Source organism: Acinonyx jubatus, chromosome B4 (genome assembly GCF_027475565.1).
Source record: "Acinonyx jubatus isolate Ajub_Pintada_27869175 chromosome B4, VMU_Ajub_asm_v1.0, whole genome shotgun sequence".
In the NCBI taxonomy this organism is placed as follows: Eukaryota; Metazoa; Chordata; class Mammalia; order Carnivora; family Felidae; genus Acinonyx; species Acinonyx jubatus.
Window position 1 is genome coordinate 10,192,871 of NC_069387.1, and position 25,670 is coordinate 10,218,540.

General features: G+C 49.1%; 1 protein-coding gene and 1 long non-coding RNA gene across 12 annotated transcripts in view; one reads left to right on the top strand and one right to left on the bottom strand.

The window, feature by feature from the left end:
• Positions 1–25,670, top strand: part of CELF2 (CUGBP Elav-like family member 2) — an 821,985-nt gene that overhangs the window by 772,772 nt on the left and 23,543 nt on the right. For all 11 annotated transcript variants that reach the window (XM_053225256.1, XM_053225248.1, XM_053225258.1 and 8 more), the window contains one exon: positions 5,207–5,341. In XM_053225256.1, coding sequence (XP_053081231.1) covers positions 5,207–5,341 — 135 coding nt within the window. The remainder of the gene's footprint in view (positions 1–5,206; positions 5,342–25,670) is intronic.
• LOC128316280 (uncharacterized) lies at positions 9,476–23,639 on the bottom strand. The gene is made up of 3 exons (XR_008299909.1): positions 16,378–23,639; positions 11,290–11,369; positions 9,476–10,592 (listed from the first exon to the last, which is right to left on the bottom strand). It is a non-coding gene; the product is annotated as an uncharacterized LOC128316280 (long non-coding RNA).

A 25,670-nucleotide genomic window follows, 5' to 3' on the forward strand; every position in this document is an offset into this window, starting at 1 on the left:
TCCTTCACTTGAGCTAGAGCTGTTTCTGTCCTCAGTTTCTCTCCCCGGCAGGCAGTCCCATGCCTTGGTTTCCTCCGATTCTCCATCACAGCCACTGCTCTCCTCGGGCCAGGGCCTCCCCCGACCCACTATCCCCCCGAGACTCCCGCCTCTCACCTGCCACGTGGTAGGCAGGAAGTTCTTGGTCCCTAGGATCTGTCACCAGAAACAGGCGCATGCTGGGCCACACACACCTTCACACGTGATCTTGGGGAGTTCGCAGCCCCCGTGCGTCCCCCCGGTGGACTGCGGTTAGGAACGCCGAGTTAAGATGATGAACGTGCGGGAGGGACACAGTCGTGCGACACACTTGGGGCTCTGAAGGAGGTCACGGCCCATCTGTTCCTTGAGGAAACTGAAACCGGTGATCTGTGGTGTCAGGGATTCTGGTAATGGCTGAAAAAGGAAACCACGTTAAGCAGTTAAAGGATTGAGTCTGTAGTTTAGAGAACAAGACGTAGGCCACAGCTGTGGTGTGGTTCCCGGTTAACATCTTAGCTCCCGATGGAGATGGCGCACCCAGGGCCTTGCCCCCCAGGGGCCTGGAGCAGCAGGCCCAGCAGGCCCAGCACCCCTCGCCCATCCCCCTAAACCTAAGGGTGCCACGTTGAGTGAAGTGGAGCCCGAGCACCAGGAGGAGGAGGAGGGAAGAGCTCCAGGTGGAACCAGAAGAACAAGGAGCATGCGTGGGGAGGCCGGGTGGCGGGCAGAGGCCAGGCTTGCCGTGAGAGAAGGCACGACGCCCCTCTCCTGTCCAGGCCTCCGTGTTCTCTCTGCCTAGTGTGTACAGTGTCGGTAGTGGCTTGGTCACATGGGTTTGTTACCAGTGCTGAGCAAGGGCGCACATGTAGCGTGAGGAACATGCCTGGCACATGCTTTGTTCTTAGCACCGTCATCGTGGTTGAGGTGATGTCGCTGCGTTTTTTTACCTGGCTAAAAGAACCTGGGCTGTTGGCTTCCTCTGCCCCTGGCATTGTTCTCTGAGCTTTGCGTGTATCGAAGACTTTAATGTCTCAACCCTCCAGAGGGGTGTCGTGTTTTGGTCCCACCACACGCCTAGAGAATCTGAGGAGCACACAGCTGGGCCAGTTTGCTCAAGGTGACGGAGGCTGTCAGGAGGTGGGGTGAAGCCAGGATTTAAACCCAGGGGTCTGAGAGCAGGGCCCGCACTCTTGGTAACCAGCCTGCACCGGCTCTAATGTGGCTCCTGTCACCAGCAGAGGATGCTGTGTGATCCCAGCCCTAGCAGCACAGGACAGGGTGAAGGAAGGGATGCCTGTCTCTGCATTAGGAGAAGCAGAAATATGGGGGTCAGGGCTGGGAACTGGTCCTCACTCCACAAAGTTGGCAAGGAAGCTGCCCTGTCGGCCACCGCTCACAGGCTCAGCGCTTATTTCTCAGGGGTCGGGGGTGTCGTGAGAGCTTTGCAGGGTCAGCACACAGGACCACAAAAGGCCTAGAGTGGAAGGATTGGCGTGGTCCTCCACTGGGAAGCCCCTGCCTCCTTCAGCTACCCAGTGCAGTGCTCATCCCCATCAAAGACTACGGAGAATGAGCTTCTGAGTCTGGGCCTCTTTCCAGAAACAGATGAAGTAAGATCACCCTCCAGTCCCTGTCTTCTTGCTCTGATACAGAGCAGCCTTTCTGGGGGCAGGCGCTGTCTGGTTTTCCACTTAATCCTTCCTGCTGTGCCTAGGGTCTGGCCTAAGGTGGCCTCTCCATAACTACCTAGTGGATGGACGGATGATGGTTGGATGGATAGATGGTGGATGGTTGGATAGATGGGTGGGTGGATAGATAGGTGGGTGAATGGACACGCAGATGGATGGATGGATGGACGGATAGACAGATGGGTGGATGGTTGGATAGGTGGGTGGGTGGGTGGATAGATGGGCAGATGGATGGATAGAGGGACGGATAGACAGATGGTGGGTGGACGGATGGACAGATGATGGATGGATGGACAAATGAATGGATAAATGGATGGATGGATGGATGGATGACAAGAACGTGGGCGAATGGACAGACAGATGGATGAGCTGGCAGACACACACAGGTCCTCCTGCATGCTGCCTCTCTCCATCTCATCCTTCTCATCTTCTTTTTTCCCCAAATCCCTCAGATGCTGCCTGTCACCATGACCACTCCTTTCCACTCTTGGTCTCTGCTTCCCTTGGCCCATATTTTCCTTTCCCTTGCAGTGTGACCATTGAACACAGTTGGCCCCACACACACTGTGGCGCCCCAGAGCTGCAGTCCCCTGTCTAGTTTGCCAGATGGAGGCAGGGAAAGGCCAGATAGGATTGCAGACACTCTCGGGTGGCAATGTGTGGGAACAAAGGTAGAGGGGACACTGTGGAGGACACACCAGGCTTCAGCCCTGGGTTTCCAAGCAAAGAGGACAGTGAAATACAGAACCCAGTGTTGTCAGCTGGGCTCTCAAGAATGCCAGTGGGTGAGATTGGGAACACGCATAGTTCTGATAAATACTTGTAAAATGGATTAATGAACAACTGAGGGAAACAGTAGGTAAAGCTGTTATAAATACTGAAGGACTAACAGCGGAGAAAATGAACACTTGGTTGGGTCTATGGACGGTACTCTTACCTGGCGTTAATGAAAATTTCATCCTGTTCGATGCCCCGTCCATTCATTCTGTGTAGATTCACCCGTCACCCACCATGTGTACAGCTGTGAGTGTGTATGTCTGTCTGTTTAGGTGGACTTGAATATCAGACAGGCTATTTGTTCTCAAAGAGCTCAGTATTTAGTTCAGAAGGTAAGAGATACATATGCATAAGGTCAAGGTAAGATATGGTGACTGCCACGGGGTTATAAACACCAGGACAAGTGAGTTTGCAGCTGACACAAAGAAGGGGTGTGTGTTGAAGGCAGACTGTCAGTCTTCTCCTGAGGGAGGCTGGGAGGTGTGGCAGGATCAATGCCCCAGACTTGGGGAGTCCACCACCATTTGCCCTGATGCCTCGGCCCAGGACCTGAGTCCCTGAGCACTTACTAGTTAGCTAATAATACTAAGTTCCCTCCAGCTCTGGAATTCCCTCCGTGCCGATGCTGTGGCCCACACTTGGGGCGGGTCAGGGGCGATGTCTTGGAGGGCCCCCTGACCTCACCAGGAGAGTGGTTCTGCTCACCACTAACTGATGCCAGGCGTGTGCTGCAGATTTTCATTTCGGTCCTAAACCATCCCCTTGTCAGCACAGCTCTCGGTCAGGGACACAGTCGGTCACGTGGTTTACGTCATTACAGCTTTAGAGGGACCGTCAGTCACAAAAGGGCCAAGAGATGACAGATGGGTCAGAACAAATGTACCTCAGTCCTCTCAGCGTCGCTCAGGTGTGAAGCACGTTCGAGCCCCTGTCCAGAGCTGAGCCCCTGGCTGTGTCCGGGTGGCTCTGCACTGAGGCTGTGCAGCTCCTGTGCTTCCCCCATTTGCCTCAAGCACCCCAGAAGAATAAGACCAGTGCTTTCTCAAGTCACACGTTCTTATAGATAGGACCCTGTCTGACCCTTGATCAGAAGGAAGGAGGGAGAGCCTTGTTCCAGGTTGCACTGACAGGAGAAAACAAGGTTGCAAAGTCTACACTCTTCTTGCAGAAGTTGACAGGATCCCTCAAGTACTTGTGTCCTGCCTCAGAGCATCCTCAGGACCTAAGTGGATTTTGAAAAACAGGTGTTTGGCTTTCACCCTCGGCCAAGAAGGCTGGGCATCTTCTGGAAGAGGACAGAGCATTGTGTTCAGCAAAATAAGGAGCCCTCTTGCAGCAGAGGCATCAGAAACTCTTGTCTGAGCAGAAAGAAGATGGAGGCAGCCAGGACGGAGGAGCAGATAAGTGAGCCTAGCTGCTGTGCTGTGAGCGGTGCTTAGGCGGAGGGCTCCACACCCATGGCTGGTAGCTTTCACGGAAATGTTGCTAGAACATTCTCTCACCATTCCATCCACCACCACCCCCCAATGAATAAGGACGCTGTGATCTGGCCAGTCTCTCTAAGGCAGATTAAATTGCTCGGTAGGCATTTATTAAGTACCTGGATTTGAGACATGAGAAGAAGGTGAAATTAAGCTGATTACTTAACTCTAGTGTTTGTCTGTATAAAATTTCTCTGTACAGGGAGAGAACCATTGTGTCCTGCTTCTTAAAGGTACATTAGTGTCAAGTGGAGAAAGACTCAGAGACCCTTGGATTGAAAAATAAAAATGGAAGAGGCCTCAGCCGATCCCACCCTCACGTTCTTGTAAAGTTTCACTTCTCTCTGCTGTTCTTTTCTTAATTTTCACTAGCCAGAGATTTGTCCTGGGTAAACATGATCCTTCTTTAAAAATAGATGCCTTTAAAATGCAAATACAAGCACATTACAAATAAAAATATAACCATGATGCCATTTTTATTCACCCATTTTCTTTTTATTCATGAGATGTTATTTGAGTCTCTACTAGGGTCCCATTTAGACTTCACATTTAAAATAAGTCTGGAGAGAGGATGTCAGTGGCAATAACCACCATGAGGGTCCCTAACTCTTATCGAGTGTTTACACTGTGCTGAGTGGTTTGCATCCATCATCTCTTTAAATCTGCACACTGCCTTTGGAGGCAAGGCGCAGTTAGTGGTGCCGCTCACTAAGCAAGCAAGAAAGAGGCTAAGTCATTGGCCCAGGGTCACAGGGCTGGTACAGTGGCAGAGCCAGGAAGCCATCATAGCAGTTCAAGTTCAGAGCAGGAGTGAAGTACTGCTTCCTCTGGAATTCCTTCTTCTCAGTGCAGCTGACGGGCTTCCCGGGAGCCCTTCCTCCAGCCACGGGGCCCCAGTCTCACGAGTTCTGTACTGCTGCCCTGTCGTGGTAGAAGGCTCCGGTGTGGTCAGTCTGCACAGAACCGTCCTGCTCTTTCCTCGAGCTCTCTGAAGCTCCAGGACAGGGTGGTTGGGACACGTCCTGGGTTGGGACACATCCTGGGTTAGGACAGGCAGCGCCTCACACGACGGGTAGCTCCACTGGCAGGTGTGGTGACTCACGGGTCACCAGGGCAGCGGCACAGAGTGCGCCATCCCAGGACCCGCTGCCCGGGGCCTCTGATCCTGTCACCCGCCCTCACGCTTGGAGCCGGGCCGCACGGGCCTCTTGCTAAAGTGGCGTTTCTCTCCCTCCACAGGCATGAATGCTCTGCAGCTACAGAACCTGGCGACGCTGGCAGCCGCCGCGGCCGCGGCCCAGACCTCAGCCACCACCACCAATGCAAACCCTCTGTCCACCACGAGCAGCGCCCTGGGAGCCCTCACAAGTCCGGGTAAGGCGGCTGCTCTCCTTCCCGGGACGCGGTGGGGATGGCACCTGGGGTGGGGCCGGATCCCTGGAGAGTTTCTTAAAGACACCAAGTTCGAACGCACGTGGGTTTGGTTTTCCCACGAAGACAAAGAGGAGGTTTTCCAGGAGGGAACCACCCGAGCCGGTGGGTCTTCGGCCTTCACCGTGCTTGGTGGCCATGCTGTCGGTCTCGCTGCTCAAGCTGGCACCTGGTGTGGGTGTGGGAGGAGCCTCCCTCGCTTCCTGGTGTTCGCTCTGCTTGTTAGCGGTTCGAGCGTCCTCTGTTGAATCTCAAAATCCCTAATGATTCCAGGGTTCTGTTTCACACCAGCTCCATCCTTCCCGCTGGCTCTCAAAACCCACGGTCCGGAGGGGACCATCCTTGCCGTCGCCTCCCGGTCGCGTCCCGGGCTCTGTAATTTCAAGTCCTTCTGCTCGGAAATGTTGTCGCCTTACTCAAAAGCAGACGCCGTTTTCCTTTTCACACGAGCCAGACATAACGCGGTTGCTTAGATACAGCATTTGTGTCTTAACAAAATGTTTTGCTGGCTTTTCTTCCCCTCTGAATTTTCGAGACCTTGCTGGACGGGCTCCCTTCCCCACCCCCGCCTCTGCAGATCCCGTACCCTCTGCCGCCTGTGCCCCAAAGATGAACTGCTTGGTGACCGAGCTTGCATGAGCTCGTGCGGGGCTCTCTTTCGGGAAAACACAAGATGAAAACACGACTTTCTTAAGGCTTTTGGTGGCAGGAAGCGGTGAGCCCGCGCCGCAGCCAGAAGCCGCGGCCCGTGGTTCGTTGCTGAAACACTGGGTGTCTAATCCGTCTCCCCATGAGGACCGTCTGCAGGGAACCTCAGAGACGCTTAGGCGGGGCTGGGGGCTGGGGGCAGGGAGGGCATCCTCAGGCGCGGTGCTCTCCTAGCGGGACGGGTGCGTGGACTCCGTTTTCTAGAATGCCTTCAAACGTGTCCGTTACCCCATGGGGGCCTCATTTGGGGCAATAGATGGCATTTCCGAAAAATCAACTTGAGGCCCTTTTTTCCCCAACAAACGAAGTTACAAATCTCATGCAATACGTAAACCTGTTATTTATACAAATCCTTAAGTGACCCTTGTTAAGCAATAGACGTTTTGACAGAAACTCCCCCTGTAAAAATAAGCGTGATTTTTCTTAAGGGCAAATTAAAAATTTGACCTCACTAATTTACCTGTTTTATAAATCAGATTGAAAACTAATTTCTTGGGATGCCTGGGTGGCTCAGTCAGTTGAGCGTCCGAATTCGGCTCAGGTCGTGATCTTGCAGTTCGTGAGTTCGAGCCCCGCGTCGGGCTCTGTGCTGACAGCTCGGAGCCTGGAGCCTGCTTCGATTCTGTGTTTCCCTCTCTCTGCCCCTCCCCGACTCATGTGCGCACGCTCGCTCTCAAAAATAAATATTAAAAAAATTTTTTAAAGTATTTTTGTAAATAAGAATGTTTTTCTGTCCACGAGGACAATGAAATGACTACGTTAAAACAGCACAAAGTATCTGTCATACACACATTTTATTGTGTCTTTAGTTAGAAGCTCGTGTTTTTAACTATAACTTATTTGGAGAGAAAAAAACGTAAGTCATTTACAACCTGTATGCTCCTTTATTTGCTTATATAAAAATAAAGATAGCTGTGTTTTTTAAAACACGCTTTTCCTTTATTTAGCAAAAGTATATTATTATAGTTTTCCCAACCTTGGCCTTCATCTTGTCTTCCTTTTATCAAGAGTGACCAGCAGAAACTAACCAAATCATTGGTAGTAAACTGGAGGAAAAACAAGAACACTTTTCCTTAAATGGCAAGGAGCCACAAAGCCCGCAGCTTGGACCACCAGCCTTTCAGGGCTTTAACTTTGATATATTCAGTATTGTAATGATGTTAAAATTGTCCTGCCTTTCCAGAGATGGGCAGACCATTATCATAAGTGGACATTTTGGTTAAGGGTATGTGGCCTATTATTTGCTTGTGAGGGTTCATTTGACTTTGTTGAACTGTGTTCTCCCGTTGTGATATTTGGGCTGGAATGTGCCTTGGCTGCAGGGAATCAGAATTAATATTTGAACATTTCGTTGTCCTTTAAAAGAAGACTGGTCAGTTTACGAAGTCAAGTGCAAGTGGGATGTAAGTTGGTCGGTGTAGACAACGGAGTTGATACCTAACAGCTGTCCGAGCGGCTGTACGGTGTCAGGCACCGGCCCCGGCCCCGGGCACGGCACAGACCTGCCCCTGCCCTCGCGTCCTCCACTTGGTCAGGGCATCTGATAGCGAGCGAGTCCGCGTGCCCCGTAGGTGCCAGGCGGTGTTGTAAGGACACACCAGAGTACGGTGGAGAGTGAAGGGTGTTGGGGGGAGGCCATGGGGGTATCCAGGGCAAGGGCATTCGGGTGAGGCAGGAGCAAGTGTGAAGGTAGGAGGCAGATGGCACCTGCTGGGCGGGGAGGGGTGGGGGATGGCCATGTCCCCGGATCCACATGCAGTCCAGCCAGTAGGGTCGGAAGCTCAAATAATGTAACCTGTTTCAAATGGGGGGTTACTCAGACAGCCAAGGAAGATGGCCTACATGCTTCAGAAATTTTAAACATATTTGACCACTTTCAGGTTTTTCCTGAGCTCTTAGTGAAAGGGAAATTGTGTCCTGAGATCTGCTTTGCTTCTTCTCTCCAAAGCGGAGTGTCCTTACCTTTGCTCTCAAAGAAACATTCCGCCCTTCCATTAATTCTGCTGAGGTGCCAGACCACCGAACGTGGTTTTTCTCCTCTCTGTTGAGCAATGCTTTGCATAATAGCTGAAAGTATTTCATTAGAATCCTGAAGTGTAGCAGCCGAAATGATTTAAATCTACATTTCAATTATTTTTCTTAAGCGTAACTAAAAAAAAATCTGACATTTAAGTGGAAGTAAATTATTTGTCTAATTTCCATCAGGGACTTTTTCAAAGTCACAGAAAATGTGGTTGGTAGAATTCACGACCCTCCACTCCATCAAAGCAATTTCCTGTGAAATAAAAGGGGTACACGGTAGTTCCCAAGGCCGATGCCATTATTTATCTTTTAAATAATAAAAAATAGGACTTACCATCGTTGTACCTCTAGCAAGACCAGTCCAACTGTGAAATGCACTGATGCCCCATCACTCAGCTCCCACACAGACCCTGGTTTTACCCTGTTTTTAAAGATGTCCCCTACGCTTCCGACCAATCCATCTCGAAGGGAAAGGGACAATTCAATCCCCCAAACTATTAATTTTTTTAATAATTGTAAATTTATCATTTTAATTTTGCATACCCAGGCATGGTCTCCCTACAGCATTATTATAAATGATTTTAAACAGTCTGTGCTTTAAAACATGAAAGATTAAGCTTTAATTTTTGTTAAAAAAATCCCCTTAGGCAATAAATAGGTTCCTTTGTCTCATGGCCTTGAAATAAAAATTAAAATAGTTTAAATTGCCCATGGTTAGAATAAGTGTTTCATGCAATTATCAGATGGTAGTGAATAAAATTAGAAATTAAATCATGAAAGAATAAAAACCAGGTAAATGCATATTATGCCTTTCATGGGTTTCTCATGGGGTCTTTTGAAGCCTAATTTAATCGTGTTTCTTGTCTTTTATGTTGATATGATAATTTTTCCTTTGTTTACTTCATTCTCCTCTTTCATTAATTAATTCCTGGGTCGTTTCTTCTCCAAATTTTGAACTTGTTTTTGAGGAATGTGTCTCTGTGTTGGTATAAAGAAGACATTATCTCCAGGGTATGCAGCAAGGTCTTAAAGAGAGATGATAATATTTGTCTTCTCCCCAACTCGTGGATTTGTTGGTTTGGGCTGGCAATTCTGAGAACTTGGGAGAGAGCATTATAATTACCACACAGGCACGTGTCTTTGGCACTTTCTGTCTAAAACATAATACTGCGTTGGTGTGCCACATTATTCCTCTGACCTTCTTCTGTTTTTTTTTTTTTTTTTAAGAGGTTTTCACATTCTCCAAATGCTTCTGTAAGTGCACTCAATCAGGTGCACACTTCAGGATAATAGATAATTTCTCTTGATAGGATAAGGCAGTTTAAAATGCTAAGGAGGATTCCCCCCCCCCCCCATTTCCACCGTTGGCTTTTCAAATAGTTTTCCCCTTAAATTCTAGCAATATTTTATCCCCCACGTCTTCCAGACGTTACCTGCCTCCTTGAAGGCTGTGACAGACACAAAGTCCCCAGGACACGGTGGCACCTCCTTGTGGACTGTTTGAGGTTCACGGAGCCTGGAAGTCTTTCCGTGTGAGCCTCCCTTCCGGAGGTCATCACGTGGGAAGGACCCGTGCGTGGTGACCTTCAGTGTCACACACCCCTTTCACCGGGGCAGCAGTGGAGAAAAGCCGAGTGGGAAACGAGGAGTTATCCTCGGGGTCACTCCAGAGGCTTTCGGGGTGACGAGAGGTGTCTGTCCCCCGTGTGTGTACCTGCGCATGTCCCTGGGGGACCCGTGTCAGGTGAGGAGGTGCGATTCACAGGCCAATTTAGCCCACATTGGTGGTTTGGGCCCCACCCCTCCGCCCGCCAAGCCGTCACGCACAGGGGACAGGAGTACAGGTGGAATTAAGGCGAAGGGGCCAGGAAAGGCCATCTGCCGAGGCTGCCACCCTGACCCCACGACCCCGGGGGTCTGCCCATCCATGTCATCCACGCGTCCAGACCTCCCCCTGCCCTCCCTCATCCCACTCCCCTCTCCTCGGCCAGCCGCCTTGAACCAGCCTCTGGGTTCGTTGTGCGTCTCATCAGCCGCGCATCCAGGCCGTTCTGGTGCCTTCTCGGGAGCATCGTATGGTCCCGCTACCCCGGGTGAAGCCGCGATTTTGCCCTCTTCCTGCCATCAGAACGGCCTTCAGCTTCACGCTTGCCCTCCGTCCATTTTGCACGCTGTCGGGGACACAAAACAGCTCCGTCGGACACTTTCCGCGTGGTTCACACACAGTCGAGAGGAAGGCAGATGGAGGCATTGGCGTGGTATTCAAGGCGCTCCCTGGTCTGCCTCCACGCTTCCCTGCCAGCACGACCCCCCCCCCCACCGCCCCCCTGCAGCTGGATCAGGCAGGTCTTCATCCTCCCCAGACACTGTCGGCCTTTGTTTCTGCTGGCTTCTCTGCCTGAAGTGCCTTCTCCTGTTTCCTCTTGTGAAAATCTTCTGCCACTAATTTATTGCAGTGTTGGTGCTTAGGGAGATTAATGTATAGGTATAAATTCAGTGTTCATAATGCACATCATAAAAAATAGAGTTTATGCTACATAAGTTAAACTGCAGTAAAAAGAAAAAAACATTTGATAATAATTGATGCAAATTGCTTTAAATTCTCTAGTACTTCTAAGAACCAGGGCAAATACCCCCTCCACCATAAAGCCCCCTAGAAAGAATTAAGAGCCTCCACATTACATTTCTAGCATAAATACTTAACTAGGTCTAAACCTGGGTTAAAGGCAGACTCCTTTATAAGGAGCTCCCTTAGATGCACCTTGCCAGTGGAGACGGAGAGAAAAGTGCAGCAGCGAAGAGGCTTCTAGAAATGCCGCCTACCCTTCTGGGCTACCCAAGTATATTCTCCATCCTTTTCCTAGAACGCTTCACCTATTTTCTCTGCAGGATAGTTGTTTGGACACATGCCCTGTTTCTCCCTGTCTCGAGGGCAAGTTCTTTCAGAGTAGGAAAAGTTTATTTACCCATAATCCCCCTTGCTTTTGGAAAGTACATCACAGGCCCTCAAATGGTTTTCAGTTCAGCAGAGTAGCCAAGCAGCCAATAGCCAAGTGCTCTAAGACGGGGTCTCAGAGCCATCTGTTCAGCCCAGTGCAGTGCATACATCTCTAAGGAGGAACCTGGCTCTGCCCTGCTGACATATGACAGGGTCCACTCACCACCTCGGACCATGATCCGGTTCCTCAGTAATCCCAGAATAGCCACACCCTACAAGTGAATACACAGGTCTGACAGCTTCCTGAAAAATGAATCATACTAATTATATTAGTACAGAATCACATAAAGTGGTTTTTATTGCAGTCATTACAAAGATTGGCTTTCAAAATGTTCTCCTGTCATGATATAGACGTGAGAGTCTCCTATCAAATACGGGCATTCATTTTTCAGAAGCGCCATCTACTCTAGTGTGGGCTTTTGAAAGATCATCCTCAGAAAACTCCCGTGCATCATGCATGCCTCACCAAGGCCACGTGCCCCCAGTGCGCCAGCGTTGGTTAGATACAGCAAGAACCCAGCCAACTGTTGAGGGTGTTTTTACTTACACTCTGTTCAACCTTGACTGCGTCTCTGACCTTCCTCTTTTCCTCCATTCATCTTTTTTCACTGCTTATTACCAAAGAAAGTTCTCAAAGCCGTCAGTGTTCCCCATCATTAGCTATACTTTTAAGTGTTTTCGTCGGGAAGGCTGTTAAAATTGCCTGTTTATTTGTGGGGTTGAATCAGACAGGTTTACACCCTATTGCTACAGAAAGAGAACAGATAATGCGATTCTTTGCTCATTTCCTGCAAGTTTCAACATTTTATCTTTCTAGAAGGTTTCCGTGTGTGGACTTGCTGCTGACTTACAGGGCTCACTTTATTTTCATTGATGTTAATGGAGTTGAACATGATGTAAAAGCCCTGTAAATAAAATATCACCATAGCGACTGTAATTTCTGGATATATTTTTTCATTTGACAAATATTTCCTGAGCATCTTCCATGTACCTGGGACTATTCTAGGCATTTGAAACACATCAGTGGACAAAGTAGAGAAAATCCATGCCCTCATGTAGTTGATATTTCTAGCATTAGCTCTTTAAAAAACGTATTTTACCAAATTTCTGCTATCATCAAATGACTTGGTGAGCATTGAAATATAAGCTATAACTTCTACACCCTTTAAAATAACCATTTCATAACCAACTTTTTGGCTTATGTTATGTTAAAATTTTGTGAAAGACCAAAGTTGAAAAAGGGGGGGGGGGGGGGTGGGGAATCTTCCTTCCCTTTCTGTAAGCCTTGCTGTTTCTCTTCACATTGAATGAAAGCAAAGCATTCACATTGAATGAAGCAAAACGCTAAGAATAGTATGCACTAGTTAGTAAATTTGATGATAAAAGTCTAATGATGAAAGTCAAAAGAAGAAGAATGCACACACTTCTGTGAGTGGCTTCTCAACAGAAGCATTTCGTGAAGGGGTGCCTGGGTGACTCCGTCAGTTAAAGTGTCTGACTTTCGACTTTCGATTTTGGCTCAGGTCATGATCTCAAGGTCGTGGGATCATTGGGCTCCTCTCTGAGCATGGAGCCTGCTTAAGATTCATTCTCTCTCTCTCTCTCTCTCTCTCTCTCTCTCTCTCTCGCTGCCCCCCTCCCACTCACACGTGGGCTCTCTCAATAAATAAAAAAAAAAAAGGCATTTCATGAAAACCAAATTACTTCCAAAGTTCTTAGGCATTCAGAACATATTTGGGGGGGGGGGGAGGTAATTGGCTGTGGTCTGTCTTTTTGGTAAGTGGTTCTTTATTTGTTTGGCATTGATCGTCCTACTCATAGGGTTTACAAACAAAAAACATGCAAATACCTGCCAGAGGAATCTCACTGGCTCCTGCACGTGCTGGGTGTTTCGATGCAGAATTCACTTTAAGTTTTACTTGGCATCAGGAAAACGGATGTCTGTTGGGCTACATAGTCCAAACCGCGGCTCATCCCTAAGTCATCCCGGTGTCCTGAGCTGCCAGAGGGTTCTCCACTCCTGGCATCAGAACGACTCTGCATAGTATATGGGCAGCCCACGCAGATGAGGTGCTCTGAACGGTCCTGAGCTCATTTAAAGCTTCATAAAGCTGCCGGGCTGAGGGGCTAGAGCTATTTTTGGATCACCTCTCTTCTCCTCGGAGCCCGCACTCAGGTCTATGTGGCCGATTCTACCTGTGCCCCGAGTACGGTTTGTCCTCCTGTCCTGGGGGCTGTCACTCACCACTCAGTGCTTTGTTCTTGCCTTGCTTTGGGTACGCTTTTTAATACGTTTAGATACCGGCTGTCGTTCTTTGCACGTTTGCTTTTAGCGGCTCTGGAGTTGGAGCTATGCCAAGCGTTAGTGATTCGTTGTAAATAGTGCTCTATACGGTCTACGTTGTGTCAGACCCACATCGGATCCCGTTGTGGTGCATGTATGAGCTCACAGGTGTGTTTTCTGTACAACACAGTCACTCGGTGTACTTCTGTTCCCACTGAATCATTGATGTTGCTGTCTGATAGAGCTATGTTATCACTGCTAGCACTGGGGGAAAGCCCATATTAATCACATAATGATATATTAAGGAGGAAAAGCAACCAACTTTTGCTAACAAATGTTGCTAGACACAGCTTCCCAGAGATTTATGACCAAAGGTCCGTGTTTTAAGACCTGAAAGCCACAAAGTATGATCACTGAGTTCACGTGTGGTTTAATCCCACGAACTGCTTAAACCAGATGCAGTGGCCACATTCAAGAAACAAGCAGAATGCACCAACCCAGTCAACCTAGTTGAAGGGCAGAAAGTCAGAGAGATTGTGTCTTGAGGAAACGGGAAATTTTGAATAGAACAGCTGACATTTAAGCCCAAATTTTAAGACTAGGTAGGGTTTTGAGACGTAGAAATGGAATGGGAGATCTAACAAATGTGTCAAATGTGCAAAAAATAAAAAGGATTTGGTGAGCAAATGGAAATTGGTCTCCTTTTCACAGCCATGAGATGTATGGAAAATAATGACCAGAGTGGGTCCTGAAAGGTGTGGTTAGGGAGCCAGAACTTCCTCGTGCAGGCAGTGAAGAACATGTGAGGACTTTGAGAACAAGAGAGTCCACCATGGGACTTGAGCGCTGACTGGATGTGAGGATAGAAGGAAGGAGTTGAAGGTGACAGAATCACATTTCCTCTGGGGGACAGGTGGCCCAGTGTTTTCATTGGTGTAGAGGGGAGGCAGGAGAAGGGAAAGTTTGTAGTAGACAAAGATTGGATTTTGTGCTGCACACGTGAACAGGCCTTTTGTGTACATATATCCACCGTGCACACGGTTGGCCATCTGACCGTGGAGTTTGTCGCGGAACTAGAAGAGTGGGTTGGAAACTGGCGGCAGAGGTGAGGTGGACTGATGTCAGCTTGGGGTGGGTGATACCTTTAAGTTAGAATCACCAAACAGAGCAGAGAAGGAGACCAGGCGCAATGCTCTGGCTGATGGCTGTATTTGTGGGGCAGACAAGAGGAACCACGTGGTGGTAGCGTGGTACCCAGGAACCACGCAGGGAGGTGACAAGGGAGAGCAGGGAAGGGGCATTTGAATTTAGCAATTAGGCAGCCCCACCTCCCACCCCCTGCATGGCCAGGCCACTGTGGCGGAGTGAATGTCCCAGTTGTAGAGGCAATGAGAGAGGAGGAATGTGGGACTGGAGGTGAGAATTGTATCTTTATAAATGACATTTTCATGAAATTTAGTGTTTTTTTTTAAAAAAAGTCTACAAAAATAGCAAGGTCAGGAGAGAGATGAAGATGGGGAAACTTAAAAGTACTTCTAAGCTAAATAGAAGGAGCCAGAAGGAGAGAGAACAGGAAGAGGCCAATGAGAGATGAGACTGATGGACTGAGTGGGAAGGCGGTCAGAGGAAGGGAACCAAACCCTCCTTTATGCCTGTCTGTGGCACTGGAGCAGCGCATGAGGGTCTGTGACGAGCTGGGAGGGGGACCCTGCCACCGAGTGCCTGGACGGCGCGCCCTGCCCTGCTGTCCCACAGCATGGTATGTGTGTGACCATGTGCCTGACGGGGCATAAACCCATAATAAATGCTGGCAACGGGCTGTATAGTCTTGAAAGAGGGAACGCCTTCTTCACCTCTGAGACGCGAGCACACAGCGGCCAAGATTGGGGAGGACGCAAGGAATTTAAGACACAGAGGTATTTACGTCATGTGTAGGCTAAGAATTTAAATATCTAGCGCTACAAACAGAAAAGTTCATACTTGGGGCAGAAGTTTAAAAAGGAGGTACACTGAAGAATGTACTAGAGGAGTTACAGTTTCATTTCCTTTCTAGAATATGTGGACATCTTGACCAAGAATTGGAAGACTGATGTGGAGCAAGTCATTTAATTTAATCTTTATCTAATTTTCTCAGTTGGGAAATGGAGTTGTTCACTTTACTGAAATATTGAGGTTAATACATACATAGAAAGCACGCTGTTGCTTTTATTTGAAGACAACGTTAAATTATCTTATGAGAAAGATGATTTCATTATTTTGGAATGATACTAAATTCCCCTGTTGACAACAGGAAACTAGGTTAAAACTAGAATAAGATCAGTGATATTTTTCTCTGAACCTTTTACCTTTGGAAATGAGTATCTCCCCCACCCTTCCTAAAAAATACCAGCATATAAATGCAGAAGTAGACCCACTCCTTCCTTCCTTCTCCTTTGGGGCTCAGCTGAACAAATTGTCAGTGACTTTCCCACGTACTTCGAGTGTGACTCCAGGTTATGGAACCAACACACCCTTCTTACCAAAGACGGCGTGGCACTGTTGGATTCAAGAGTGCCAGCTAACCGTGACGGGGCAGGACTTCTGGGTAGCGGCCACCATGGAGGGTCACGCACTGAGGCTCTTGGAGAGCTGGGGGTTATGACTGAGTCTGTGCTCGTGGTGGGCCATTCGCAGAGGCAGCCGCCGTGCCAAGGCGCACGCTCAGACCGTGCCTGCGGCCCACAGCTCTTCATCTAGAACCCTGCTGGCTGAGCACTTGACCCTCGGCAACTGTGCCATCTTATCCAAAGGAAAACGCTAGAAATGAGCGTTCGGTCCCTCTGGGCAAACTGCCCCCTTTCCAGGAGATCCTAAGACCAGACTCAGCCAGGTTTTCGGCGACCTGCCAACAACACACAGCTGGTTACCACGGAGGTGACTTCTCCCCAGGGTGCAGAGCCTGGTCAGATCATCAAGTTTTACAGTTACAAGGAGTCTTCAGGATAATCTGTCCAGGCGCCTCACGCATGATCCACACGGAAGCCCGCAGGGTTAGTTAATGATTGGCTGAGGAAACACAGGCGATTAGCAGCAGATGTGACGACAATCCTGCTACCGCGAAACATGCAAAAGCAGGAACTCTGGGAGAACTGGAATTGTGTTTCTGGATTTTTCCACTTACATGTTCTCACTCTTGTGAGGAAATCCACATTTGTTTTTTTCAATCTGTGTTGATGACCATCTGTAAAAACAAACATCTGGAGCCATCCAAGTACTTGTATTTTCGTAAATCGTTAGCAGAATATCGTCGGAAGGGAAGACAGGTTGTTTTCTCTCTGCTCCCTTCTTATTAGATCCGTATTTACTGAGTTTACATGAACGGACTTTTTCAAACTCGCAGCCCCAAATTACACCTTCATTCTTCAGTGTCTGTCTTCTTGGGACTGGGAGGACACTACAAACAAGGCAAGACAAGGAGGTACCCAAGTTTGCTGACAACTAATGAAGCCAGTTTCTTCCTTAGAAATGTCAACTAGTGAGGGGCACCTGGGTGGCTTAGTCGGTTAAGCATCCAGCTCTTGATTTTGGCTCAGGTCACGATCTCACGGTTTGTGGGATCGAGCCCCACATCGGGCTCTACACTGACAGTGTGGAGTCTGCTTGAGATTCTCTCTCTCCCTCTCTTTCCGCCCCTCCCCATGCTGGCACACACATTTTTTTTCTACGTGTGTCTCTCAAAATAAATAAAGTGAAGAAATGTCAACTAGCGAGGACTCCCAACAAGCATTTGCAAAAAAGAATTAAAATGAAGGAAACCATTTCCGCTTCCATTTCTGCACCGCTTTCTCACCTTCCAGTGTGTGCTTTCCTAGGAATAATGCCTCAAAAGCCAGTCAGGGTCCAGACGAGGGGCTTGCTTCACCCAGCCCTCTAGACTGAGAGAGAGTTCTTCCTGCGCATCTTCCGGAGAACCAGGAGAACCAGGGTGGCCTGTCTGGCCCGGTGTCGCCCGAAGCCGCATCGTCAACTGTCCTTCTGAGGTGAGGCAATGTGCTGGGAGAAGAAAATGGGACGGAGGATATGGCCATTACAGACCATCAGGTAGTGACATCGGACCGCCTCAGACCCTTTTAACACCATTTTCTGATAGCAGCAGCCTCCCCCTACCCTGTCATTCCTCCCCGCCCCCACAACTTGAAAGTTAAGGGAGGAGACGTAACTGTGGAATAATTGGTCCCCTGGGAGAAGAGTCACTCCGTGTGTCACTAATGCCCTGGGGTTGTGATTAGCTAATAAGGCTAGTGCTTGTGTCATTGCCTAATTCTGCCTCCTCACAGTCTTCTCTGCGCCAGCCAGAGACCGCGTCCGAGCTCCTTTGAGGCAGGGTGGCAGCCTCAGTAGGTTCGCGCAGTGTAGACGGTTTGCTGTTTCCTAAGCCGCAAAGCCACTGTGCTTTCACCGCCCGATGGCTCCGAGCAGATGTTCAGTGAGCGCACTGCAGGCAGTCTCCCCGTCTTCGGTGGTGGTTTGTTGTAGCTCGGGGACAAACCTCGTGCTGTCCAGGGGAGGAGGGGGTGCTTAACGCAAGGAAGCGGGTGCCTTTGGTTCCTAGAGAGCACGGTGGGTCGTTCCTCCTGCCCGTGCAGAGACCAGGAGGCGGGGCGGCCTTTGGGGAGGGAGAATGTTGCCGGCAGGGAGTGAGGTGCATGAGAGACTCCTAGGCCCCCCGGTGGCCGTCTGTCTGCTTCCCTTGCTGGGCCTGGAATCTGTGGAAGGACAGAGGGGTGGCCGCGTTCCCCCTGAGCAGTCACTTCACCCAGACCGCGCCTCTGGATCTTTGTCCCGCCTTCCGTGCGGAAGGGGAAGGAGCCGCCGTTTACCCGTGTGTCTCTGATCCCGCGGCAGGCGAAGGTGGGTATCGAGGCCGGTCTTGGAGCCGGGCCATGCCTGCCCCCCGCCACAGAGGCGCCACTCCCCACGGGAGTGCCAGCTGGGACAGTGAGCGTGGGCGTCTGCTGCCCTCTGTGTAAGAGTTCTGTCCCAGGACCAAAGGGTGTCTCTTGGTGACAAGGCAGCAAGTGGCTTTGTCCATCCTGTTATTTTTTTTTCAACTTTTATTTATTTTTGAGAAAGAGCACAAGTGGGGGAAGAGAGAGAGAGAGAGAGAGAGAGAGAGAGAGAGAGAATCTGAAGCAGGCTCCAGGCTCTGAAAAGTCAGCACAGAGCCCGAAGTGGGGCTTGAACCTGCAAACCGTGAGATCATGACCTGAGCCAAAGTTAGACACCTAATGGACTGAGCCACCCAGGCGCCCCCGTCCATTCTATTTTTTAAAATAACCACACTCTTCGTGGCCTGTGAGCAGAAAGGGACAGTTTGGGGAGAGTCTTTTTTTTAGCAGCTCGGCTGTGTCCTCAGGGGCCCTCATAAGGTGCAATGGGATCGCCTTGACCCGGCTCATGAAGGCCTTCGATTGGCCTCATCCTAAGAGAAACTAGATACGGCGTTCAATGTACCTGCCTCAGCCTTCAGTATTATTTTCATTTATTCATCCGCTCAGCAAATATTTGGTGCCTGTTACATCTTAGTTACTCCTGTAGGTTCTAGGAAATGAGGCAGAACTTCTCATTAATAAGCTTATCTGCTGGGGGGATTTTTTTTTTTCTTCGGGAAGATAGAACCATAACTCAGGAAACATTTTACTCCTGGTTTCCTGCCCCCCCCCCCCCGGCATCTGTTTCCCTTTTTATCTCAAACCAAACCTCACCTCCCCTATAACCTTTACCTTCTCAGGCCCCAGACTCCCCACACACAGCCGGACAGGGTGAGGTGCCACTGTGCTTGGAGGCCTCCCAGCCCGGTGGTTCCCACACTTCACTGAGGGAGAGACACACCAGGAGGGCAAGTCCTGGGCCCTGCAGCCACGGATGTTGGTTCAGAGGGTCCGAGGTAACCTCCAGGCGAATGAGGTGCCCGAGGGCCTAGACTCTAATTTTTAAAAAGTGACTTTGCTCCATCTAATGTGTGTACAGATACCACACCCTCACAGGGTAACGTGGTCCCTGCCTCCAGCAGACAGAAGATCCCTCACCACGTGGCCGGCAGAGCAGGTCAGCGAGTTTTCACCCCCAGAGTCTGGCCTGTCTCTCCTTACATCCTTTCCTCTGTGACTGGGTCATTTAGGATTCAAGATGGCTGTGCTGGGTGGGGCGGCTCTTCTAGCAAAGAAGGTAGAAGCTGTTGGTGTCTGCAGCTTGGCTGGGCTCCTGTCGGTGTAGATCCCTGCGGTCTCTAAATAGACCCTGGGTTCTCACATTCTTCAGTTACACCGTGAGCAGTGAAAATCGGAACCTTCACAAAGTGCCGCCTTTAAACCAGTAGAATTCTGCCTTCTCTGAGTCCTGGTTTTCCCTGCCAGCAGAGGCGGCCAGCCTGCGTTTGGTACTCGTAGAAACAGTAAGAACTTGTCAGGAGTTGGAGTGTTGGGCCTCCAAAGCCATCAGGCATATGTCAGGGTCTGCAGAAACCCCCTGAAACGTGACCACCTGACGGCCTTTGCTTTCATAGTTCCACAGACAGGGAGGACGTGCTTCTGAGGCCACTTCCGGTCCACAACCGGCCCTTCATACTGTGCCTGCCCCCTTACGGCTTTGACCCATTGACCCATCACTTTGGTCTCCTGAGCTACGGAGTGTCTTCCTGACGACAGCACCTAACCCTGGCCCTTCCCTTGGTTGTCTCCTCTCTGGGCTAAATTTGACCTTTTCATCAACGGTTTCTCTCACCGGCATGACTGGCAGGCCTGGTCACCCTCTTCCTGGCTCTCAGAACGATACACATAGACCGGGATTCCTGACGGCAAGACCAGTGATACAGGCCGTGGGATTGTCGGTCATCTGTGCACTTCCTTCCATCTCTCCTGCCGGGAAATACTGAATCTGCATGAATCTGAGGACAGGATGACCAGATTCTCATCCTTCGGATAGACATCGTCAGCAGTGTTTATCAGTCACCTACTGTGTGTCAGGCATCATTGCCACCTCATTTGTTTGATTATCATGTCAGTTCTCAGGGTGGGTCACATTATTCCCATTTTAAGCATCATTCGGAGCCTCAGCTAAAGTGAGGGATTGCCCAAGGTCTTACAGGTGGAAGGGACAGGGCCTGAAAATTAAGGGTGAATATGAATAACCGCAAGTTCATTGCTTCTGTAGATCTCAACAGCAGCCAAGATAGACACAAGATGCAAAACAGGAATTTAAGTTTATACGCTCATAGTGTTAACATTCTGGAGCCAGAGCTAGGTGAAGTCATGGCTCTACAACCTACAGCTGTGTGGGACCTTCCAGCAGTTACTTAGCCGCATAGGCTAACCATAAACAAAAGAGCTGATGCACAGAAAGTACTTAGAACAAAGACCGGCCCCCGGGTAAATGCTAGCCACCGCCACGATTAAGCTGTATTCCTGGTGAAGCTGAGTTGGAAAATGTACTCGTTTTCCATTGCTGCTCTGACAAATTACCACACACATTGTAGCTTGAAACAACACACGTGTATTATCTTCCGACTCTGTAGGCCAGAGGTCCAGCATAGTCACTGGGCTGACACCCCACATAGTCAGGGGTATCAGCAGGGTGCAGTTCTTTCTGCAAGCCCTAGGGAAGAATCCACTTCCCTGCTCCTCCAACTTCCGGAGGCTGCTGGCTTCCTCAACAAACAGCCCCTCCTTCCAAGTCCTTGTCGCGCTGCCATCTCCCTGGCTCTTGCGAGCCCCTCTGCCATTGACAGGACCCCTGAGATTACACTGGGCCCAGGCAGATAATCCTGGACAGTCTCCTCATCCCAAGGTCCTCTGAAGAGCAGCTTATAAACCCTGTAAGCTCTGTGTCACAGGCTGCAGGAATCCGAACACAAGCATCTTTGGGGGGAGCCATAGAGCATGTAGTAGTAATTTTTGTCTCCCTCTGCAGACGTAGTCCTGGGACCCAAATGAACTTACCTGCCCTCTCCAGTAATGCAGAAGTTAGAACAGAAAGAGAATGGAGAGCAGGAAGGCCTTCATCAAGCACCTACTGGTGTCCTGTGTTTTAATTTGGCGGCCCCATGGATGTTAGATCCTTCCCAGTCTCTCCTGCTACATTCGTCACCTGCTTCATTGTTAGGGAGATGAAGGCTGGTGGGGGCTGGAAGGGAGGGAGTCCGGCTTATCCACACGGCAGAGGGAGGGTGACTTTTTCCTGAGAAATGAAGCCAAGGGCCTTTTCTCTCTGGAAAGCTCAGCAAGAATAAGCATTTATCTCTGGAACAAATAAATATAAAACAAATGAAGCATTTTTTTTTTAATTTAGGTAAGATTCAGCTTGCTTGTTTTTTGGGGCTGCTTTGAGAAAGTTTCCCAAAGAGCCCTTCTCCCACAGCTGTTAGCTATCCCGATGGCCTCCTCACCGAGGACTCACCCACAGAGCTACAGCACCGGCCCCGTCCTGTGCCACTGCTCGCTGTGTGCCCTGGGCAGGTCCACTCAGCCTCTGCTTTCCATCTTCTAAGTGGAGAAGACTCTCAGTCTAGTTCATGCATTGCCTCAGAGGATCCAAGTTGAAATGAAGGAACACATGTGCAAGGCAGTGCTGTCTGTCCCTGTCGATGGGGATTAAGGGAGAGAAACAAATCACTGGCCAGGGTAGGTGAGCCAGCACTCGGCTCTCCTGGAGATACTGGACATTGGATATTCCTCCGGCTCGTCTAGCACTCTTTTCTCTCTTTTCTCTCCCTCCTCCTTTCACCTTGGCATAGCAAGGAAACCTAGTGATCTAGGCATGCCATCCATGACCTGAAGCTTTGACCTGGGCCAAGAAACTCTACTCAGTGTATTATTGATCTAAGACCTAGTGCAGTTCAAGGAGAAAGAACCCGTCTTCTCACTTAGATTGGGAGAGGCATATGGGAATTGTTGAGCTTGGCGTCTTCCCAGCAGTGAATTAACCTCAGAAGAGCAGAGAAATCCTGTGATGCTCACCACCAGTCTTCCTTTCCCCCACCCCCCAGTCTCTAACGCTGTTCCCTTCCCTCATTCTTTCCTAAGAAGGCACAGAACTGTGCTGCTGTATGAGGTAATGAAAACAGGACTTGTGTTTATTGCATGGCCATTTTAGTTCCTGGTTAGCCGGCCAGTCACAACCTCTTTGGGTTCGTCGGTAGTTTCTAAGCAGTAGTAAAACAGGCTGAAGATGTGACCTCTGACAAGACACGTCTGCACTGCGTGAGCAAGGGCAGCCGAGCTTTGCTCCCCTGGCCTGGGTGCCTCTGGGCTTTGTCATGTATGGAGCAGCCTTCTACTAAAAGAGGTGCCGTGGACGATGGAGAGTGCAGGTTTATTTACCACCCTTCTCCCAAAATGTGCCTTTGGCATGTCATAAACAGTTTAATGGAGAAAGTGAAGGATACAGTTCTTGGTGGAGACCAGAGGGAATTTCAGATGGGCAGAATCCTCTGGCCAGTTGGCCAACACAGAAATAGGAAAATATGTGTGTTGTTGGCATTGAATTTGTCTCTGTCTTTCGTGTCTGGGGTCTCTTTCTCTATTGTGTGTCTGCTGAATATTTGGTTTTGGAGCACATGATTAAGATTGGCTGTGTGACAAACTTGAGGCTTTTTGCTTTAAAGCGGTTATTTGCTAGAATTCAAAAGATTCTTAAAGGTGGCTAGATCACAGTTGAGCCATCTTTTCCAAATGAGACTCCAGTTGGGGTGAATTTTCAGAGTATTGTCTGAAGCTGTGGGGCACACAGGGTCGTCTCGTTTCAAGGTCAGTTACTTAGTTCACTCAGCATTTTTTCTGTAATTTTTTTTTTTTTTTTTTTTTGAGAGCACACAAGCAGGGGAGAGGGGCAGAGGAGGGGAGAGAGGGAATGTTAAGCAGGCTCCACAGTCAGCACAGAGACCAACAAGGGGCTTGTTCTCACAACCCTAGGATCATGAACTAAGCTGAGATCAAGAGTTGGACGCTTAACCGACTGAACCACCCAGGCGCCCCATTGGTCCAGTCGTCTTACTGTCACACTTGATCCCTGTCCCTCGTGTCCTTCACCCACTCCCCACCCTTCTACTGGGTCTAGCCCTCAACCACATACTAAGAGGCCCACTTGACTGTATCCAGTCTTCCTGCGGTTTTAAAGAAATAGCAAACCAAGACCTAAAGAGACCTCTAACTTGCATACTGTTTGTATTATCAGTGACAAGTGGGCCTGCTGAATTTCCCAGCTCCCCACCTCACTCCTGTCCCTTATGCGTCCATGGCTCGTGTGTGTGTGTGTTTGTGTGTCTGTCTGTCTGTGTCTGTCTACATCTACGGTACACTCTCTCCAGCTTGCTGCTCACCACCGTAATTGAGAATTACCCACACAAAGCAGAGAATGGCTTAAACCCACCTCTTCCTCAAGCCCATCTTACAGACATGGAGGGTGTGAAAGATCACCCACAGTGTGAGGTCAGCCAGTTCTGATGTCGCCCAGCTCCTGCCCCCTCTTGCCCCCTGTGAAGCTCCAGCTAGAAGTAGGTGACAGACAAGTCTGCCCGTGGCCGTTCTGGGTTTCCCTGGGTGAGTGAAAGCAGGCCGCATCTACGGCCTGTAGTCCCTGACATGGCTGCTGAAGAGGGAGAGGGGCCTGGGCCCTGCACACAGGCTTTTCTCTGTGACTGGTGGTGAGGAAGAGGAGGGTCAGCCAGCAGAAACAGAACCAATGGCCATCCAGTCATCAGTAACTGAAGCTGTGTAGGCAGAGATTGGAGAGAAGCTTACCTCCTTCCTTGTTTTACAAGACATGTCCTACGTAGGTTTGTCCTCTCAGTTCGGTGTGTAGCCAGTAATGGACTATGATCTGAAAGTCCCCAGATGGTACCACTGTGCCAGGTTCATTACCTAGATCACCCTACTCAATCTTCACAACCTTTTAAGTTGGGTGTTCTTTCTTCTCCCATTTAAAAATGCTGAAATGGAAGCTTATGGAGAAGAGGAAAGGTTGAGTCCAGAGCACTCAGCTTCAACGACAGCCCCATTGTGACTCCAGATTTCTGTCTGTAAACGGGGGTAATGAGATTGTAATGGTTTGTTGCTTAGAGCAGTAGTCTCACTTTGTGGTGTCTGTGAGGCCATGTTGGAAGCTTTCCCCTGACCTTCTCCAGGATGCCTATGCTAACCTCAACTTTCATGATCCTCTTCTGCCACCAGAGGAGATGCAGGGTGACCTCCCAGGGAGCAGCAGAAAGAATTTTGAGACTAATGATGTCTGTGCTATAAACAAGGTCTGGAAAATGTAAGTTGCAGACACTGAGGTATTAAGGTCCGGTCATATATTTCCTCTCCAGCACTTACAGTGAATACTCCACAGCAGCATGACGACTGGCGTCATAAGTCTTTCTAGTAATGTGCTGGTGTCCCTAACTGATAGGCACTTTCTCCAGGTCATTGACCTTAGTGCTTTGGCACCTCTGCTTCATCAGTGATGTGAGCAGCAATGGAGTTGGAGGCCTTTCTGATAACGGTAGCTTGTGTTTCTCAGATGAATGAGAGACTGCTCTGATCCATTACTCGGCTGACTCCCTCCACACCTTATCCCAGTTTGCTTCATTTCCACATCTCCATCATTTCCTGTGCTGTCTGAGGAATATCTGCTCTCCTTATCCTATTCCTTTCCATCCCTTTCCCTTCTGAAAGATCTCAGTGAAGAGTCTGAGGGCATAAAGAAAAAGAGTGCTGAATAAAATGAGGGTTTTCTGACGTACCCACTGGTAGTAGTGTTCTCTTATGAGCTGTATTTCATCCGGACAAAGACACAGATGTTCATAGAAGTGTATCAAGGTCCTTTGCAATGCAAGCAGTTGACCCACTTTTCTCTTTCTCTCTGAAACTGATGCAAAAGTCTTCTGTCTCATTATAGCATATAGTTTGTTGTTTGCATGGTATTTATCTTTCCATCCTTTTACTTTCAACCTATTTGTGTCTTGGAATCTAAAGTGTGCCTCCTATAAGCAACACAGACAGCTAGGTTTTGTTTTATAATTTTTTAAGCCAGTCTAACAATCTCTACCTTTTGATTGGATTGTTTACTTCATTCACATTTAATATTATCAGGTTGCATTTATATGTGACATAAATTTACTTTTCACTTTCTGTGTATTTCAGTTGTTTTTGTTTCTCCTTTGTGGCTTTATTTTGCATTAAGTGAATATTTTCTAGTATAATGTTTGAATTTCTTCAGTGATTTTCATCCATATTTTTGAATTT